The sequence below is a fragment of the Ranitomeya variabilis genome, chromosome 2 (assembly GCF_051348905.1).
Source record: "Ranitomeya variabilis isolate aRanVar5 chromosome 2, aRanVar5.hap1, whole genome shotgun sequence".
NCBI lineage: Eukaryota > Metazoa > Chordata > Amphibia > Anura > Dendrobatidae > Ranitomeya > Ranitomeya variabilis.
This window is the reverse complement of record NC_135233.1, coordinates 84,326,290-84,347,503: the sequence shown is the minus strand read 5'-3', so window position 1 is coordinate 84,347,503 and position 21,214 is coordinate 84,326,290. Positions and strand designations below refer to the sequence as shown.

Here is a 21,214-nt window from a genome sequence, read left to right as displayed (position 1 = left end):
TCTTACAGCCGATAAGAGCCAGTGTTTGCCGCACTGTCATGAACATGACAGCGTGGCAAACACTGGATGTACAGGCCCCCCCATTCATGTGAATGGGGTCCTGGTTTGGGTACTGTTCTGGTACCCAAACCAAACTTTTTTTTCTTTTTTTTTTTTTAACGGTTCGGCCAAACCCACTAGACCCAAAGATCTAGGGGTTTACCCATCACTACCCATATAGTATAATGCAGCCCCCATAAAGTACAATGCAGCCCCCATACAGCATAATGCAGCCTCTATAGGGTACAATGCAGCCCCATAGAAAATAATTCACAGTAACTGCCTAGTTTGCCTGCCCTGATGGCAGCGTCTGGAGATTAAGTCGGGTGGGTTAATAAGGTGACTCCAAATGGTGAAGTCATCTCCTGACCGACAGAATGTGACAAAATGGGATAAAGAGTTACATACTATAAATTATGGAAGTGTTAGAAGTCACGAAGAACTAAGATGACTATAAGGACAATACTGCAGTACATTTATACAACTCATTCAACTATAATAATATATAGTAAGCAGCAAATTATTTCTGATGTTTACTCTTCAGCAGCTGCAGAACCTCTTTTTGAAGAGTTCGGGTATGTTCACATGGGATTGACTGGCTTCAGTAGAAACACCAAACACCTGTTTTTTGCGTGTTGCAAATTACATTGCAGAAATAATGGAAATGGGTGAATTTCTGGAGAAAGAATCTGGATACACTCTCATGCCATTAATAAATATCGTAAAAGGGTTTATCCAGAACCATATTCGTTTTTTACTACGGACCTAAGCACTAACAGGCAGGTAGCTGCTAACTACTTGTCCGTTCTCCCCAGCGCAGATCTCTGTGGCACATAATGGTCACTGTCGGCGATTCTGTAGCTTCCACTGATGTCACATCGAAAGAGCAGTGGCTTCTCTTCAACTCTACTCTGTAAGGTTTTGTCCTGAGGAAGAGGTCCTGTATGACCCGAAACGCATTGACTATTAACATGTTTGAAATAAAGCTTTGAAGAGTATCGTCCGCCATCCATCTTTATCAGCAGCGCAGATTTGAACCCATACTCCCGGTTTCACTCTACTCTGTTGATGGGGTGTGACTGCCGACATCATGCTGAATATGACAGCTGGCTCATAACTGCGGGATGCAAGGTGTCAATCAGCATGATGTTGGTAGTGACGCACCATCAACACAAAAGCCAGAACAAGAGCTGCTCTGCTGATGAATCGCCGGCAGGAGCGGTCAGGGACCACTCTGAGCTGGTGCAGGATACAAGAGGCAGGTAGTCGCTAACCAGTTTACAACTTTAGTCCTGGATAACTCCGCTAAATGGGTTGTTGGCTTAGAACAAATTATCACCAATCCATAGAGTAGATGATAACTTTTACATTGGTGGGCTCTGACTGCTGGGACCACCACTAACTGCCAGAACAGGGCAAATTAACTCCCTTGCTCGATAATCGCTCCATTTGTTCCTTATGGGGATACCAGAGAAAGCTTAAAGCACCACTCCAGCAGGTTTGTTTTCCTTCACAGCTGGATTGGCGCTTTAAATGTAAGCCCTCTGCCCCTAGTCATATACTCAACCTCCGGTGTCTTCACCATTTTTCTGGAGCCGCTCTGGTCCCGCAGCGCCATCTTATAAGCGCAGCTTCTGACTGGCCAGAAGTCAAAAACTATGTCACAAGCTCTCAATACAAGTCTATGAGAGCCAGAATGAGCCAAGAACGAGGCTGTCATAGACTTGTATTGAAAAGTGGCCTCCATGCAGCTCCATGAAACCCTGGAGCATCCGTCATGTCACTTTTTGCCAGAGACGGACTGGAGTGGCTGCAAAAACAGATGGAAACACCAGTATCAGACAGGTTATTTACATTTAAAGCACCACTCTGGCGGTGCAAAAAAACAACAACGCTGGAGTGGTGCTTTAATACAGCGCTCTGGCAGTCCAATAGCGAATGAATAGAAGGGTGGTGAAATGTGCGCTGACTCTCCATGCTGATGTGTATAAAAGTGCCCCCATTCTAGCGATCAGCGAGGATCCCAGACGTCGGATCCCCACTAAACTAAAAGTTATCACCTATCATGTGGATAAGTGATAACTTCTTCCAACAGAATAACTTCTTTGCATCCCCAGTCAGTTTACGCTTACAAGGAATGCGTCATCAGAAAAACAAACTATTGTTAAAACTGTTTTTTTTTTTGTGACACGTATTTTTTTTTAAATGTCAATGTTTGTTTTTCTCATATCAAAATCTTTATTAAAAAAAAAAAAAATTACGGTAGTAGTCTTGCAATTTTGATACTGACCACTGGGGCTTTTTTAGACTCATAATTCCTGTCCTTTTAGGAGGAGTTTTCAGCAGACTCATGATCAGAGGCAGGATTGGAATGACATGTAACACCTCTATATACACAGCTAATTACATAGAATCCACCAATCACAACAGGGGACCGTTCCAATAGCCAGTATTAAAATTGCAGGATTTCCAAATGTTGATGTTTAGTAAAGATTTCATAAAATATCCTCAACTCTGCTACTGTAACACACTGGAAAATCCAGATGGAGAGTTCACAGCGTGTCCTGAACACACCGAAAGAAGGGTTCTCCTGTACACCAGTTAGGCCTCTTTCACACTTCAGTCTTCTGGTGTCAGTCAAAATCCATCATTGCGACGGATCTGTCAAAAATAGTGAAAAACGGAAACAACGGATCCGGTTTTTCGACTGATCCGTATAGCGGATCCATCCAAAAAAACAGATCCGTTGCATCTGTCACATCGCATCGTTTTTTTCATCCGTTTCGTCCAATTTTTCGACGGATCCGTTTTTTTCATATCCCCAAATGGGAGGCTCCCAAATGTGATTGGCTACTGGAAAATAATGGAAACCTATATATTGACTGTGTTAACACCCCATCTTTGAGAGGTTATAGAGCAAGTGGCAGAAATGGAAGGAGTTCTAGCAAATATTGTGACCATCTATGCATCTATCCATCAGGCAGGTTGCTGGCAGGCTTCTTGCTGGCACATTGAGAAATGAAGCCACATTTATATAGATTTGGGGCTGTCTGGCCAATTGGCTACTAAATACAGATTTGGAGCATGCTCAGTGTAAAAAAAACAGAATGCGTAGCTGGATTCCGTAATTTGACGGACAGCGACGGATCCTGCGCCCATAGGCTTCCATTCTAGCCAATGACGGACGCCGCTGGATCCGTCGCTGTCCGACTTTTCGACGCAGACAAAAAAAGTTACTTTATCCATCCTCTCCAGACGACGGATAAACAAATTCCGACGGATCCAGTGCACGACGGACAAAACGTGAGGCCATCCGTCGTAATCCGTCGCTAATACAAGTCTATGAGAAAATGACGGATCCAGCGGTCATTCGCTGGATCCGGGTTTTTTTCACAAAACGATGGAATTTGACTGAAACAAAAAGACTGAAGTGTGAAAGAGGCCTTATCCTTCCTCTGTGGAGGACTTCAGCATCTCAGGTGTGAACCTTATTGTTTAGCAGCAGTTTGGACAATGAACTGCGTAGCAAACACTGCAGCTGAAGAATGTAGAAAGAGATGAGTAGCGCCTGTGAAGAGTCGCCCAACTCTGTATATTCACCAGGTTCTGACATCAGAGCATAATGTTTATACACAAATTATTTTCAGATGGCTATATAAAATGCCAGGAGTCTAATATTCAGGAAATTGCTACATTAAAATCCCCCATATACATTAGCTAGCTGTCGGTCCGGTCTCCCTACTCCCCAATATACAGGAATTCTTGGGTCGGCCGAGCACTCGAGTTCTCTTCTGGCAGCGGATTATCTTCACGCTGAAATTCAATGGGCTGGTTCCTTCACTTTCCTGACATCATCTGTCATGGGAGAATAGGAAGACCCCCATACACATTAGATAGTAGGTCCATTCTGCTTACATCAGCAAGTTTCGACAACTTTTATCTCATGTGTATGGCAGCATTAACATTCTAGGCTAATTTCTACTGAACCATGGAAAGGTTTTAGGCAGGTGAGGAAAAATGCTTTCCAAAATAGAAGTGATAGTTTATTTGAATCAATTAACAAAATGGAAAGAGACTGAACGAAGAAGAAATCTAATATCTGGTGTCACCACTATTTGCTTTTAAAACTGCTTCAGTTCTTCTAGGTAGACTTGTCCACAGTTTTTGAAGGCTCTCAACAGGGAAGTTGTTCCAAACATCTTGGAGAACTAACCACAGATCTTCTGTGGATGTAGGATTGTGCAATCCTGTGCTTTCATGTAATCCCACTCAGACTTGATGACGTCAATGTCTGGCCTCTGTGGTGGCCATATCATCACTTCCAGGACTTCTTGATCTTATTTATACTAAACTTAGCTCTTAACCCCTTAATCCCATATGACGTACTATCCCGTCGAGGTGACCTGGGACTTAATTCCCAGTGACGGGATAGTAGGTCATATGCAATCAGCCGCGCTCACGGGGGGAGCGTTGCCGATCACGGCCGGGTGTCAGCTGACTATCGCAGCTGACATCCGGCACTATGTCACGGACCATTCCTGGCACATTAACCCCCCGGAACACTGCGATCAAACATGATCGCAGCGTTCCGGCGGTACAGGGAAGCATCGTGCAGGGAGGGGGCCCCCTGCAGGCTTCCCTGAGACCCTCGGTACAAGGCGATGTGCCCACCTTGTACCGAGCGTCTCCTCCCTGCAGGCCCCAGATCCAAAATGGCCACGGGGCTACATCCAGGTCCTGTAGGGAGGTGGCTTACCAGCGCCTGCTCAGAGCAAGCGCTGGTAAGCCTGCAGCCCTGCACGTCAGATCGCTGATCTGACACAGTGCTCTGCAAAGTGACAGATCAGCGATCTGACCCTATAACATGATGCCCCCCCAGGCCATGTTATAAAGTAAAAAAAAAAATATTCACATGTGTAAAAAAAAAAAAATCCCATAAATACATTTCTTTATCTAAATAATAAAAAAAAAACAATAAAAGTACACATATTTAGTATGGCCGCGTCCGTAACGACCCCACCTATAAAACTGTCCCACTAGTTAACCCCTTCAGTGAAGGCGGTTAAAAAAAAAAAACGAGGCAAAAAATAACGCTTTATTATCATACCGCCGAACAAAAAGTGGAATAACACGCGATCAAAAAGACGGATATAAATAACCATGGTACCGCTGAAAACGTCACCTTGTCCCACAAAAAACGAGTTGCCATATAGCATCATCAGCGAAAAAATAAAAAAGTTATAGTCCTCAGAATAAAGCGATGCAAAAATAATTATTTTTTCTATAAAATAGTTTTTATCGTATAAAAGCGCCAAAACATAAAAAAAATGATATAAATGAGGTATCGCTGTAATCGTTCTGATCTGAAGAATAAAACTGCTTTATCAATTTTACCAAACATGGAACGGTATAAACGCCCCCCCAAAAAAGAAATTCATGAATAGCTGGTTTTTGGTCATTCTGCCTCACAAAAATCGGAATAAAAAGCGATCAAAAAATGTCACGTGCCCGAAAATACCAATAAAACGTCAACTCGTCCCGCAAAAAACAAGACCTCACATGACTCTGTGGACCAAAATATGGAAAAATTATAACTCTCAAAATGTGGAGACGCAAAAACTATTTTTTGCAATAAAAAGCTTCTTTTAGTGTGTGACGGCTGCCAATCATAAAAATCCGCTAAAAAAACGCTATAAATAGTAAATCAAACCCCCCTTCATTACCCCCTTAGTTAGGGAAAAATAGTAACATTAAAATGTTTTATTTATTTCCATTTTCCCATTAGGGTTAGGGCTAGGGTTAGGGATAGGGCTAGGGTTAGGGTTAAGGCTAGGGTTAGGGTTGGGGCTAGGGTTAGGGTTGGGGCTAGGGTTAGGGTTTCAGTTAGAATTGGGGGTTTCCACTGTTTAAGGACATCAGGGGCTCTCCAAACGTGACATGGCGTCCGATCTCAATTCCAGGCAATTCTGCGTTAAAAAAGTAAAACAGTGCTCCTTCCCTTCCGAGCTCTCCCGTGTGCCCAAACGGGTTTACCCCAACATACGGGGTATCAGCGTACTCAGGACAAATTGGACAACAACTTTTGGGGTCCAATTTCTCCTCATACCCTTGGGAAAATACTAAACTGGGGGCTAAAAAATAATTTTTGTGGAAAAATAATGATTTTTTATTTTTACGGCTCTGCATTATAAACTGTAGTGAAACACTTTGGGGGTTCAAAGTTCTCACAACACATCTAGATAAGTTCCTTGGGGGGTGTAGTTTCCAATATGGGGTCACTTGTGGGGGGTTTCTACTGTTTGGGTACATTAGGGGCTCTGCAAACGCAATGTGACGCCTGCAGACCATTCCATCTAAGTCTGCATTCCAAATGGCGCTCCTTCCCTTCCGAGCTCTGCCATGCGCCCAAACGGTGGTTCCCCCCACATATGGGGTATCAGCGTACTCAGGACAAATTGGACAACAAATTTTGGGGTCCAATTTCTCTTGTTACCCTTGGAAAAATATAAAACTGGGGGCTAAAAAATAATTTTTGTGGGAAAAAAAATAATTTTCATTTTCACTGCTCTGCATTATAAATTGTAGTGAAACACTTGGGAGTTCAAAGCTCTCACAACACATCTAGATAAGTTCCTTAGGGGGGTCTACTTTCCAAAATGGTGTCACTTTTGGGGGGTTTCAATGTTTAGGCACATCAGTGGCTCTCCAAACGCAACATGGCGTCCCATCTCAATTCCAGTCAATTTTGCATTGAAAAGTCAAACGGCGCTCCTTCACTTCCGAGCTCTGCCATGTGCCCAAACGGTGGTTTACCCCCATATATGGGGTATCAGCATACTCAGGACAAATTGCACAACATCTGTTGGAGTCCAATTTCTTCTCTTACCCTTGGGAAAATAAAAAATTGGGGCGAAAAGATCATTTTTGTGAAAAAATATGATTTTTTATTTTTACGGCTCTGCGTTATAAACTTCTGTGAAGCACTTGGTGGGTCAAAGTGCTCACCACACATCTAGATAAGTTCCTTAGGGGGTCTACTTTCCAAAATGGTGTCACTTGTGGGGGGTTTCAATGTTTAGGCACATCAGGAGCTCTCCAAACGTAACATGGCGTCCCATCTCAATTCCAGTCAATTTTGCAGCGAAAAGTCAAATAGTGCTCCTTCCCTTCCGAGCTCTGCCATGCGCCCAAACAGTGGTTTACCCCCACATATGGGGTACCGGCATACTCAGGACAAATTGTACAACTTTTGGGGTCCATTTTCTCCTGTTACCCTTGGTAAAATAAAACAAATTGGAGCTGAAGTAAATTTTGTGTTAAATGTTCATTTTTATTTAAACATTCCAAAAACTCCTGGAAACACCTGAAGGGTTAATAAACTTCTTGAATGTGGTTTTGAGCACCTTAAGGGGTGCAGTTTTTAGAATGGTGTCACACTTGGTTATTTTCTATCATATAGACCCCTCAAAATGACTTCAAATGAGATGTGGTCCCTAAAAAAAATGGTGTTGTAAAAATGAGAAATTGCTGGTCAACTTTTAACCCCTATAACTCCCTAACAAAAAAAAATGTTGGTTCCAAAATTGTGCTGATGTAAAGTAGACATATGGGAAATGTTATTTATTAAGTATTTCTGTGATTTAAGGGCATAAAAATTCAACGTTGGAAAATTGCAAAATTTTCGCCAAATTTCCATTTTTTTCACAAATAAACGCAAGTCTTATCGAATACATTTTACCACTATCATGAAGTACGATATGTCACGAGAAAACACAGTCAGAATCATCAGGATCCGTTGAAGCGTTCTAGAGTTATAACCTCATAGAGGGACAGTGGTCAGAATTGTAAAAATTGGCCCGGTCATTAACTTGCAAACCACCCTTGGGGCTTAAGGGGTTAATGACATTAGTTGTATGTTTGGCGTTGTCCTGCTGCAGAATAAATTTGGAGCCAGACACCTCGCTGATGGCACGTATGGTAGATAAGTATATGCTTATATTCTTAGCATTTAGGATGCCAGGAAATTGGCAATGTTCAGAACCGTAGATGCAGTGGTAGATGCAGTGGTCGACCAAGGGAACTTAAAGGGAACCTGTCACCACGTTTTTGGAAGATGGGATAAAAATAGCGTTAAATAGTGGCAGAGGTGGGCGTTACATTAGTGTGTGTGTTATGCGTTTATTACCCACCTAAGTTGCCGAAATAACTTTGCAAAGTCTCCGTTTTCGCCTGTCAATCAGGCTGGTCAGGTCGCATGGGCGTTGTCTTCCCCCAGATTTGGCGTAGTTTTCCGTTGGTGGCGTAGTGGTGTGCGCATGCCCAAAGTCCGGAATCCTCTTCCAGGGGATTTAAAATAGCGCGGTGTTCGTTATTGCATTGGTGATCGGTGGGCGCGGCCATCTTCCTTTGGCCGCGCGTGCGCAGAAGCGGCGCTCTGCTGGCCGCGGCTTCAGGAAAATGGCCGCCGCGATATCCATCTGCGCACGCGCGGCATCCCGCGGCCATTTTCCTGAAGCCGCGGCCAGCAGAGCGCCGCTTCTGCGCACGCGCGGCCAAAGGAAGATGGCCGCGCCCACCGATCACCAATGCAATAACGAACACCGCGCTATTTTAAATCCCCTGGAAGAGGATTCCGGACTTTGGGCATGCGCACACCACTACGCCACCAACGGAAAACTACGCCAAATCTGGGGGAAGACAACGCCCATGTGACCTGACCAGCCTGATTGACAGGCGAAAACGGAGACTTTGCAAAGTTATTTCGGCAACTTAGGTGGGTAATAAACGCATAACACACACACTAATGTAACGCCCACCTCTGCCCCTATTTAACGCTATTTTTATCCCATCTTCCAAAAACGTGGTGACAGGTTCCCTTTGAAGGGGTTGTCCATTACTAAGACATTCCTCATGTTTGGCCCCAGTGAAATAAAACACCTATACTCCCCTCCAGTGCCAGGGTTGTTCCAGTGGTGTCAGCACTCGCGTTCCCGGGGCTCACATGAAGTTGTTGTGACACATGAGTCCAATCAGTGCTGGACTCATGTTCCCACATTTGGACAAATCAAACATCAAGAGGAAGTCAGAGAGCAGCCGTAGCCCGGACTTCCTGTTGATGTTAAATATGTCCGAAGATGGGGACAGTGAACCCGACGCAAGGCTCACGTGTCACAACAACCTCACGTGAGCCCCGGGAATGAGAGTGCCAACACCGCAGGAACAACCCTGGCACCGGAGGGGAGTATAGGTATTTTTATGGTAACAAGGACAAACAGAGGATTGAGAAGGGATTTCCCAAGTAGTAGACAACCCCTTTATTGCAGTAGATGAAAGACACATTTTACTTTCTTCACTTTGAAAATTAAGAATGTCCAGCAGTGCCATCAGATGAGAATTATGGGCAAAAAGCCAAATATTCAACATTGTTACAAGGCCAAGCAACTCCGCTATGTGCGAAAACACAGGAACTGGGGTATAGAAAAATGGCAGCAGGTGCTCTATACTGCGGAATGAAAATGTGGAATATTTGGCTCTAACAGAAGGCAGTTTGATTGCCAAAGAGTGGGACAGTGGTACAATAATTAGCGTCTGCAGGACCAATGAAGCATGGTGGAGGGTCCTTGCAAGTTTGGGGCTGCATTTCAGCAAATTAATTTGAGAATTTGGTTAAGATTAAAGATGCTGAATTTTTCAATGCTGAAAAATACAGGTAGATACTGATATAATACCAGCAGGGAGGCGTCTCATTGGCTCTAAATTTATTCTGCAGCAAGACAACGACCCCAAACATGCAACTAATGTCATTAAGAACCATCTTCATCTTAAAGAAGAATAAGTAGTCCTGAAAGTGATGATCTGGCCCCCACAGATTTTAACATTGAGTCAGTCTGGTTTATATGAAAAGACAGAAAAATGTGAAAGATTTGCACAGGCAACATCCACAGATCTGTGGTTAGTTCTCCAAGATGTTTGGAACAACCTCCGTATAGAGGTCCTTCAAAAACTGTATGCAAATTTATCTACAGGAATTGATGATTTGATGCTATTCTGAAAGCAAAGGGGCGGACACACCACATACTAGTTTGATTTAGATTTCTCTTTTGTTCATTCACTCTGCATTTTGTTAAATCAAAAACTATTAACTCTTCTGCCTTGGAAAGCATTCTTACTTTGCATCATTTTTTCCCACACCTGCCTACTATTTATGCATCGTTTTAAATGTTTTATCTGTTCTAAGTGGCTCTTTATGTCTATGTTACATTGTCCTATGTTCATACAGTGCCTTGCGAAAGTATTCGGCCCCCTGGAACTTTTCAACCTTTTCCCACATATCATGCTTCAAGCATAAAGATACCAAATGTACATTTTTGGTGAAGAATCAACAACAAGTGGAACACAATTGTGAAGCTGAACAAAATTTATTGGTTATTTTAAATTTTTGTGGAAAATCAAAAACTGAAAAGTGGGGCGTGCAATATTATTCGGCCCCTTTAACTTAATACTTTGTTGCGCCACCTTTTGCTGCGATTACAGCTGCAAGTTGCTTGGGGTATGTCTCTATCAGTTTTGTACATCGAGACACTGAAATTCTACTCCCTGCTCTATATACTCCCCATATATAGAAACAGTGTGTGCCCCCTGAAGAAGGTGTGAGAGCCGAAACGCGCATCGGGGTGGGCGCACGGACCCCGGGAGCTTTACACCCGTCACCCCACTAAGAGTTAATTTATATCTTATATTTCTCCCAAAATTTCGTGACTATGCCTCCTGTGGTATTCTATATATTGGACCACAATCCCATATTTGATTTAATTAGGTGTGTTTCACGTGTCTAATTATAGAAGGCATATACATATATGCCTTTTTTGCTATTTACACACACTGTTTCTATATATGGGGAGTATTAGCCCTTCTGGTGGCTTATTGATAAGTGCGGGTGTTTCTCGTCCCTGGCTCCGTGTGCCCCTGGTGTGCTTATGCGTCTGTTCAGTGTCTATGCACACCATGTGGCACTTTACCTTACCTGTTCTCTATAAATTTTTGTATTTTTAATGATTAATAAAGGTTACCTATATATACTGTTTCATGTGGACTTGAAGATCGTTTTTTCTGGGCCCTTGTGACCCATTTTTTGCTACACCATGTTTGACGGTGGGGATGGCGTGTTCAGGTGATGAGCTGTGTTGCCTTTACGCCAAACATATCGTTTGGCATTGTTGCCAAAAAGTTTGATTTTGGTTTCATCTGACCAGAGCACCTTCTTCCACATGTTTGGTGTGTCTCCCAGGTGACTTGTTGCAAACTTTAAACAACACTTTTTATGGATATATTTGAGAAATGGCTTTCTTCTTGCCACTCTTCCATAAAGGCCAGATTTGTGCAGTGTATGACTGATTGTTGTCCTATGGACAGACTGTCCCACCTCAGCTGTAGATCTCTGCAGTTCGTCCAGAGTGATCATGGGCCTCTTGGCTGCATCTCTGATCAGTCTTCTCCTTGTTTGAGATGAAAGTTTAGAGGGACGGCCGGGTCTTGGTAGATTTGCAGTGGTATGATACTCCTTCCATTTCAATATGATCGCTTGCACAGTGCTCCTTGGGATGTTTAACGTATTGGAAATCATATTTTATCCAAATCCGGCTTTAAACTTCTCCACAACAGTATCACGGACCTGCCTGTTGTGTTCCTTGGTCTTCATGATGCTCTCTGTGCTTCAAACAGAACCCTGAGACTATCACAGAGCAGGTGCATTTATACGGAGACTTGATTACACACAGGTGGATTATATTTACCATCATTAGGCATTTAGGACAACATTGGATCATTCAGAGATCCACAATGAACTTCTGGACTGAGTTTGCTGCACTGAAAGTAAAGGGGCCGAATAATATTGCATGCCCCACTTTTCAGTTTTTGAATTTCCACAAAAGTTTAAAATAACCAATAAATTTCATTCAACTTCACAATTGTGTTCCACTTCTTGTTGATTCTTCACCAAAAATTTACATTTGGTATCTTTATGTTTGAAGCATGATATGTGGGAAAAGGTGGAAAAGTTCTAGGGGACCGAATACTTTTGCAAGGCACTGTATGTTCTGGAGGCAAATCTTGACGAGTAGGGTTGAGCGAAACGGATCGTTCATTTTCAAAAGTCGCCGACTTTTGGCAAAGTCGGGTTTCGTGAAACCCGACCCGACTCCAGCGTGGGATCGGCCACGTGGTCGGCGATCTTGGCGCCAAAGTCGCGTTTTGTATGACGCCTTCCCCGCCATTTTTTCAGCCAATTAAGGAGTGTGGGCAGCGTGATGACATAGGTTCCGGCCTGGTTTCTGCGGCGTCATAGAGCCATATCACCGTTTGGGCTGCAGTGATTTCCGCAGTCAAACACAACATATGCTTTGCAGGGGGGGGGGGGGGGAGAGAGAGAGAGAGAGAGAGAGAGAGAGAGACTAAGTAAATGTAAAATATAATCCACATTGACTTGCATTGGGTTTCGTGTTCCGGTCCGGAACCCGACTTTACAGTAGAATCGGCCGATTTCACGCGATCCGACTTTCGAGAAGGTCGGGTTTCACAAAACCCAACTCGATCCTAAAAAAGGAAAAGTCGCTCAACCCTACTGACGAGTATTTCACAAAAAATCTGTGGCAGAAATCCCAGACACTCTGATTTCAGCTGTGGATGTGCCGGAGGGTGGATCTGCCTTAGGCCGGGGTCACATTAGCATATAACACGAACGAGTGCAATGCGAGAAAACATTAAACAAATGTAATTCCTGGAAGGGTTATTCCCATCATTGAATGTGATCACCTATCCACAAGAGGTGAGCACTTTCTGCTGAGACCGACCGCTGGACCCGTCACTGATCGCGTGAAATGTCTAGTCAGAATAGAGCGCTGCCATCACTCCATTGTCCGTCTATGTAGCTGTTATCTCTCATAGACCCATAAACAGTGAATTCAGGGGTGCCCCACATAGGACCTGTTCTTTGGATTGGTGGGGATCTCAGGATTATCAAAAAGTTACCAGCGCTCCATTGCAGAGGGATAAGACTTCCAATGCTGAGAATAAGTCAGTTTCTTCTGCACCGGTAGTAATGGCTCTAATCTACTTTCTTATAAACTGTTTTTGAAAAAGTAGGGTCTGCGTATCGCAAGGGGGCAATAGGGCATGTGGCCTGAGAGGCAGTGGTGTGCATAGCCAGCCTGGGAACCCAGAGAAAAAGGTTCCAAATTGGAGCCATTAGACATCCCATTGGTTTGCTCAATGGGGGCTGTCTAACCACTTAAATGCCAGGTTGCAATTCACCACAGCGTATAAGGGGTTAATCTGCCGTGATCAGAGCTACCTCTAATCGCAGTAGTTATTGGCAAGTGTCTGCTATGTAAAATAGCTGGCACCCACCGGGTTTGGAGTGGGCTCAGTGCATGAGCCGGCACCACACAAATCCTCATGACTTGTCCCAAATTCCGCCTTCTATGTGGGGGACAAGTGGCAAGAAACCAGATGGGTAGTAGAGTGATTCGGCACCGGGCCTCCCTCCCCCACAGCACATAACATGGCCGGCCGCCATTGGGGGATTTGGGTGCCAACAAGTATAAAAGAGTGTGGCCAGGGCTCTGCAATGGGCAACAACCAACATGCATCCCATTACAAGGATGGTGACCAAACTTTCCTTGAGCCCTGAATAGTAATCCTGCCAAGTAATATATCAGTATTTTGCTGTGTGAACAGGCAGATGTTATGTGCTGCCCGACAGCCCACGCTGCACCTACAGCCGTCTCCATATTATCACCCAGGATTCCTACAAACAGGGACAACTAAGGAACCGATGAAAGTTTTACCTGACATGGCCGATGCCCAGGATGTGAGCGCACAGGTTACATAGTAACATATCACGCAAGAGTGGCAACACTGACGGGTACATTGCAATGAATGGGAAGTACGTGACCCGCTGGTTAGGAACTGCTTTCACAGGGCAACTCGGGGTGCGACTGTACGGCCAAATGAGAGTGTGCAGGGCTTGTGCCCCGGGTGCCAGGTGGGAGTTTACAGGGCTTGTGCCCCGGGCACCAGGTGGGAGTTTGCAGGGCTTGTGCCCCGGGTGCCAGGTGGGAGTTTACAGGGCTTGTGCCCCGGGTGCCAGGTGGGAGTTTGCAGGGCTTGTGCTCCGGGTGCCAGGTGGGAGTTTACAGGGCTTGTGCCCCGAGTGCCAGGTGGGAGTTTACAGGGCTTGTGCCCCGAGTGCCAGGTGGGAGTTTACAGGGCTTGTGCCCCGGGCGCCAGGTGGGTGTTTACAGGGCTTGTGCCCCGGGCGCCAGGTGGGAGTTTACAGGGCTTGTGCCCCGGGCACCAGGTGGGAGTTTACAGGGCTTGTGCCCCGGGTGCCAGGTGGGAGTTTACAGGGCTTGTGCCCCGGGCGCCAGGTGGGAGTTTACAGGGCTTGTTTCCCAGGTGCCAGGAGGGAGTTTACAGGGCTTGTGCCCCGGGCGCCAGGTGGGAGTTTACAGGGCTTGTGCCCCGGGCGCCAGGTGGGAGTTTACAGGGCTTGTTTCCCAGGTGCCAGGTGGGAGTTTACAGGGCTTGTGCCCCGGGTGCCGGGTGGGAGTTTACAGGGCTTGTGCCCCAGGCACCAGGTGGGAGTTTACAGGGCTTGTGCCCCAGGTGCGAGGTGAGAGTTTGCAGGGCTTGTGCCCTGGGTGCCAGGTGGGAGTTTACAGGGCTTGTGCCCCGGGCACCAGGTGGGAGTTTACAGGGCTTGTGCCCCGGGTGCCAGGTGGGAGTTTGCAGGGCTTGTGCCCCAGGTGCCAGGTGGGAGTTTACAGGGCTTGTGCCCCGGGTGCCAGGTGGGAGTTTGCAGGGCTTGTGCTCCGGGTGCCAGGTGGGAGTTTGCAGGGCTTGTGCCCCGGGTGCCAGGTGGGAGTTTACAGGGCTTGTGCCCCGGGCGCCAGGTGGGTGTTTACAGGGCTTGTGCCCCGGGTGCCAGGTGGGAGTTTACAGGGCTTGTGCCCCGGGCACCAGGTGGGAGTTTACAGGGCTTGTGCCCCGGGTGCCAGGTGGGAGTTTACAGGGCTTGTGCCCCGGGCGCCAGGTGGGAGTTTACAGGGCTTGTGCCCCGGGCGCCAGGTGGGAGTTTACAGGGCTTGTGCCCCGGGTGCCGGGTGGGAGTTTACAGGGCTTGTGCCCCAGGCACCAGGTGGGAGTTTACAGGGCTTGTGCCCCAGGTGCGAGGTGAGAGTTTGCAGGGCTTGTGCCCTGGGTGCCAGGTGGGAGTTTACAGGACTTGTGCCCCGGGCACCAGGTGGGAGTTTACAGGGCTTGTACCCCGGGTGCCAGGTGGGAGTTTGCAGGGCTTGTGCCCCAGGTGCCAGGTGGGAGTTTACAGGGCTTGTGCCCCGGGTGCCAGGTGGGAGTTTGCAGGGCTTATGCTCTGGGTGCCAGGCGGGAGTTTGCAGGGCTTGTGCCCCGGGCGCCAGGTCGGAGTTTACAGGGCTTGTGCCCCGGGCGCAGGTGGGAGTTTACAGGGCTTGTGCCCCGGGCGCCAGGTGGGAGTTTACAGGGCTTGTTTCCCAGGTGCCAGGTGGGAGTTTACAGGGCTTGTGCCCCGGGTGCCGGGTGGGAGTTTACAGGGCTTGTGCCCTAGGCACCAGGTGGGAGTTTACAGGGCTTGTGCCCCAGGTGCGAGGTGAGAGTTTGCAGGGCTTGTGCCCTGGGTGCCAGGTGGGACTTTACAGGGCTTGTGCCCCGGGCACCAGGTGGGAGTTTACAGGGCTTGTTTCCCAGGTGCCAGGTGGGAGTTTACAGGGCTTGTGCCCCGGGTGCCGGGTGGGAGTTTGCAGGGCTTGTGCCCCAGGTGCCAGTTTACAGGATTTGTGCCCTGGGTGCCAGGTGGGAGTTTGTAGGGCTTGTGCCCCAGGTGCCAGTTTACAGGATTTGTGCCCTGGGTGCCAGGTGAGAGTTTGTAGGGTTTGTGCCCCGGGTGCCAGGTGGGAGTTTGTAGGGTTTGTGCCCCGGGTGCCAGGTGGGAGTTTGCAGGATTTGTGCCCTGGGTGCCAGGTGAGAGTTTGTAGGGTTTGTGCCCCGGGTGCCAGGTGGGAGTTTGTAGGGCTTGTGCCCTGGGTGCCAGGTGGGAGTTTGTAGGGTTTGTGCCCCGGGTGCCAGGTGGGAGTTTGTAGGGCTTGTGCCCTGGGTGCCAGGTGGGAGTTTGTAGGGCTTGTGCCTGGGTGCCAGGTGGGAGTTTGTAGGGCTTGTGCCTCGGGTGCGAGTTTGTAGAGCTTGTGCCCCGGGTGCCAGGTGGCAGTTTGTAGGGCTTGTGCCCCGGGTGCCAGGTGGGAGTTTGTAGGGCTTGTTTCCCAGGTGCCAGGTGGGAGTTTGCAGGGCTTGTGCCCTGGGTGCCAGGTGGGAGTTTGTAGAGCTTGTGCCCCGGGTGCCAGGTGGGAGTTTGTAGAGCTTGTGCCCTGGGTGCCAGGTGGGAGTTTGTAGGGCTTGTGCCCTGGGTGCCAGGTGGGAGTTTGTAGAGCTTGTGCCCTGGGTGTCGGGTGGGAGTTTGGAGAGCTTGTGCCCCGGGTGCCAGGTGGGAGTTTGGAGAGCTTGTGCCCCGGGTGCCAGGTGGGAGTTTGTAGAGCTTGTGCCCTGGGTGCCAGGTGGGAGTTTGTAGAGCTTGTGCCCTGGGTGCCAGGTGGGAGTTTGTAGGGCTTGTGCCCTGGGTGCCAGGTGGGAGTTTGTAGAGCTTGTGCCCTGGGTGCCAGGTGGGAGTTTGTAGAGCTTGTGCCCTGGGTGCCAGGTGGGAGTTTGTAGGGCTTGTGCCCTGGGTGCCAGGTGGGAGTTTGTAGGGCTTGTGCCCTGGGTGCCAGGTGGGAGTTTGTAGGGCTTGTGCCCTGGGTGCCAGGTGGGAGTTTGTAGGGCTTGTGCCCTGGGTGCCAGGTGGGAGTTTGTAGGGCTTGTGCCCTGGGTGCCAGGTGGGAGTTTGTAGAGCTTGTGCCCTGGGTGCCAGGTGGGAGTTTGTAGAGCTTGTGCCCTGGGTGCCAGGTGGGAGTTTGTAGGGCTTGTGCCCTGGGTGCCAGGTGGGAGTTTGTAGAGCTTGTGCCCTGGGTGCCAGGTGGGAGTTTGTAGAGCTTGTGCCCTGGGTGCCAGGTGGGAGTTTGTAGGGCTTGTGCCCTGGGTTATCAACAAATTGCTGTATCTTGTGAAGGGTATTCAGATTCGGCCAGGCAGGGTATGGCTAATGTGGCCATGTCAGTGAGTCATAGTTATGACTAATAATAATAAACAGACACATAAAATAGGACAATATGACCAGAGGAGCTGATCCCAATCACTACATGACAGCTGATAGCATTTTATACCGTTAGATGATAAGCATGTCTCCTATACTTAGCACCTAACGGTAAAGGAAACCATCAGCGGCAGAGCAAGTGACAGGACGCTAATCATGCCGGATATGACAATATTAAACCATCAGCAAGGAGGTGACGGTGATCAGCAGGACTGACTCCCCATCCATCACACACATGTAGCCACCAGGCCCGGGACTGACACTGGGGCACAAGGTGACTGCAGCCGGCACCAGCCAGTGGCAGAGGTCACATCTGTGCCAGGAGGAGACTTCTGGGGAAAGTGATGGCTGTGACTCCAGGACTCCACACAAGTGCACAGTCCTACATGACGCGGGGTGATGACAAGATGGCAATGTGTGGTCATCCTGCGGGGAGAGCGGCTCCGGGCCGGGGATGCAGCAGAGCCCCGCACACCCAGCACCGGAGCGCTGTGCCGGGAGGAGGACGCCGCCACACAACGGAATTACACTGCACAGGGAGGAGGAGAACAAAAGGCGGCGGCGGCGGAGCAGCGCTCAGTGCGGGCTGCAGGGGGAGGACGCGGCGCTCACGCTGGTGCTGATGCTGACAGGACACCTACCCGCTGCCGTCATGAAATCCGTGGCATCCCGCCTGCTCACTCGGCTCTCAGCGCCATCTTCCCGCTGATCCCCGGGGTCCGGGCATGTGCCGGCCCAGGCTGCTCGCTCCCGACCCACGGCCATCCCACAACGGGGAGAAGAGAGAGAGCACGGCGGAGAGGAGCGCGTCCCCGACCTCCAGAACGCGGCTGGGCAGAACCGGGAGGCGGGCGCTGCTGAGCACCGACACCGCGACCCCCGGCCGGCACCACCTGCTGATACGGTCATAATCTATCACACTGATATATCATATACACTGATACATGTGATAATAACACTGATATATCATATATACTGATACATGTAATAATAACACACTGATATATCATATACTGATACATGTAATAACACTGATATATCATATATACTGATACATGTAATAATAACACACTGATATATCATATACTGATTCATGTAATAATATCACACTGCTATATCATATATACTGATACATGTAATAATATCACACTGCTATATCATATATACTGATACATGTAATAATAACACTGATATATCATATATAATATACTGATTCATGTAATAATATCACACTGCTATATCATATATACTGATACATGTAATAATATCACACTGATATATCATATATACTGACACATGTAATAATATCACACTGCTATATCATATACTGATACATGTAAAATATCACACTGATATATCATATATACTGACACATGTAATAACACTGATATATCATATATAATATACTGATACATGTACTAATATCACACTGCTATATCATATATACTGACACATGTAATAACACTGATATATCATATATACTCATACATGTAATAACACTGATATATCATATACACTGATACATGTGATAACACACTGCTATATCATATATACTGATACATGTAATAATATCACACTGATATATCATATATACTGATACATGTAATAATAACACACTGCTATATCATATATACTGATACATGTAATAATAACACACTGCTATATCATATATACTGATACATGTAATAATATCACACTGATATATCATATATACTGATACATGTAATAATATCACACTGATATATCATATATACTGATACATGTAATAATAACACACTGATATATCATATATACTGATACATGTAATAATAACACACTGCTATATCATATATACTGATACATGTAATAATAACACACTGATATATCATATATACTGATACATGTAATAATATCACACTGATATATCATATATACTGATACATGTAATAATAACACACTGATATATCATATATACTGATACATGTAATAATATCACACTGCTATATCATATATACTGATACATGTAATAATAACACACTGATATATCATATATACAGGGGTGGGATTCAGCCGGTACGACCCGGTACGGGGCAGCCGTTTACTAAAATTTCTATCTGCCAGCGTTCCGGTAATTGAAAATGCCATTTTCAATTACCGCGGAACGCTGGCAGATAGAAATTTTCAAAATGGTTACCACTGGCAGTGGCGTAGGAAGGGGGGCGGGCCGCCCCGGGCGGCACAATGCGGGGGGCGGCACAATACGGGGGGCGGGTCGCCAGCGGCGCAGAATTTACCTGTTCGCATCTCGGCTTCAGAAAAATGGCCGCCGCGATCTCCATCTGCGCATGCGCGGCATCCCGCGGCCATTTTCCTGAAGCCCCGGTCAGCAGAGCACTCCACCTGCGCACGCGCGGCCTCAGGAAGATGGCCGCCCCCACCGATAACCAGAGAGAGCAGGATCGCGGTCAGGTAAGCAGAACTTTTTTTTTTTTTTTTTTATTGAGAGCGGCGATCGGGGGGGCCCAGGGCAGAAAGCTGGACACAGGGGGGCAGAAAGCTGGAAACAGGGGGTCAGAAAGCTGGACACAGGGGGTCAGAAAGCTGGATGCTGGGGCAGAACGATGGACGCTGGGGCAGAACGATGGACGCTGGGGCAGAACGCTGGACGCTGGGGCAGAACTCTGGACGCTGGGGCAGAACACTGGACACAGGGGGGCAGAACGCTGGACACAGGGGGGCAGAACGCTGGACACAGGGGGGCAGAACGCTGGACACAGGAGGGGGCAGAACGCTGGACACAGGAGGGCAGAACGCTGGACACAGGGGGGCAGAATGCTGGACACAGGGGGGCAGAACGCTGGACACAGGGGGGCAGAACGCTGGACACAGGGGGGCAGAACGCTGGACACAGGAGGGCAGAACGCTGGACACAGGGGGGCAGAACGCTGGACACAGGGGGGCAGAACGCTGGACACAGGAGGGCAGAACGCTGGACACAGGGGGGCAGAACGCTGGACACAGGGGGAAGAAAGCTGGACACGGGGGCAGAACGCTGGACACAGGGGGGCAGAACGCTGGACACAGGGGGGCAGAACGCTGGACACAGGAGGGGGCAGAATGCTGGACACAGGAGGGCAGAACGCTGGACACAGGGGGGCAGAACGCTGGACACAGGAGGGGGCAGAACGCTGGACACAGGAGGGCAGAACGCTGGACACAGGGGGGCAGAACGCTGGACACAGGGGGGCAGAACGCTGGACACAGGGGGGCAGAACGCTGGACACAGGGGGGCAGAACGCTGGACACAGGGGGACAGAACGCTGGACACAGGGGGACAGAACGCTGGACACAGGGGGGCAGAACGCTGGACACAGGAGGGCAGAACGCTGGACACAGGGGGGCAGAACGCTGGACACAGGGGGGAAGAAAGCTGGACACAGGGGGGCAGAACGCTGGACACAGGGGGGCAGAACGCTGGACACAGGGGGGCAGAATGCTGGACACGGGGGCAGAACGCTGGACACAGGGGGGCAGAACGCTGGACACAGGGGGGCAGAACGCTGGACACAGGAGGGGGCAGAACGCTGGACACAGGAGGGCAGAACGCTGGACACAGGGGGGCAGAACGCTGGACACAGGGGGGCAGAACGCTGGACACGGGGGCAGAACGCTGGACACAGGGGGGCAGAACGCTGGACACAGGAGGGGGCAGAATGCTGGACACAGGAGGGCAGAACGCTGGACACGGGGGCAGAACGCTGGACACAGGAGGGCAGAACGCTGGACACAGGGGGGCAGAACGCTGGACACAGGAGGGCAGAGCGCTGGACACAGGGGGCAGAGCGCTGGACACAGGAGGGCAGAGCGCTGGACACAGGGGGCAGAGCGCTGGACACAGGGGGGGCAGAACGCTGAACACAG

The 21,214-nt window shown here is 48.4% G+C and overlaps 1 protein-coding gene across 3 annotated transcripts in view; it reads right to left on the bottom strand.

Annotated features, from left to right (window-relative positions):
- Positions 1-18,198, bottom strand: part of PAK5 (p21 (RAC1) activated kinase 5) — a 219,685-nt gene extending 201,487 nt beyond the window's left edge. The window contains exon 1 of one of the 3 annotated variants that reach the window (XM_077282622.1): positions 17,956-18,198. In XM_077282622.1, the coding sequence (XP_077138737.1) occupies positions 17,956-18,079 (124 nt within the window). In that variant the 5' untranslated portion in view covers positions 18,080-18,198. The remainder of the gene's footprint in view (positions 1-17,955) is intronic. The other 2 variants (XM_077282620.1, XM_077282623.1) reach the window with 2 other exon arrangements.
- Between the last annotated feature and the right edge of the window lie 3,016 nt (positions 18,199-21,214).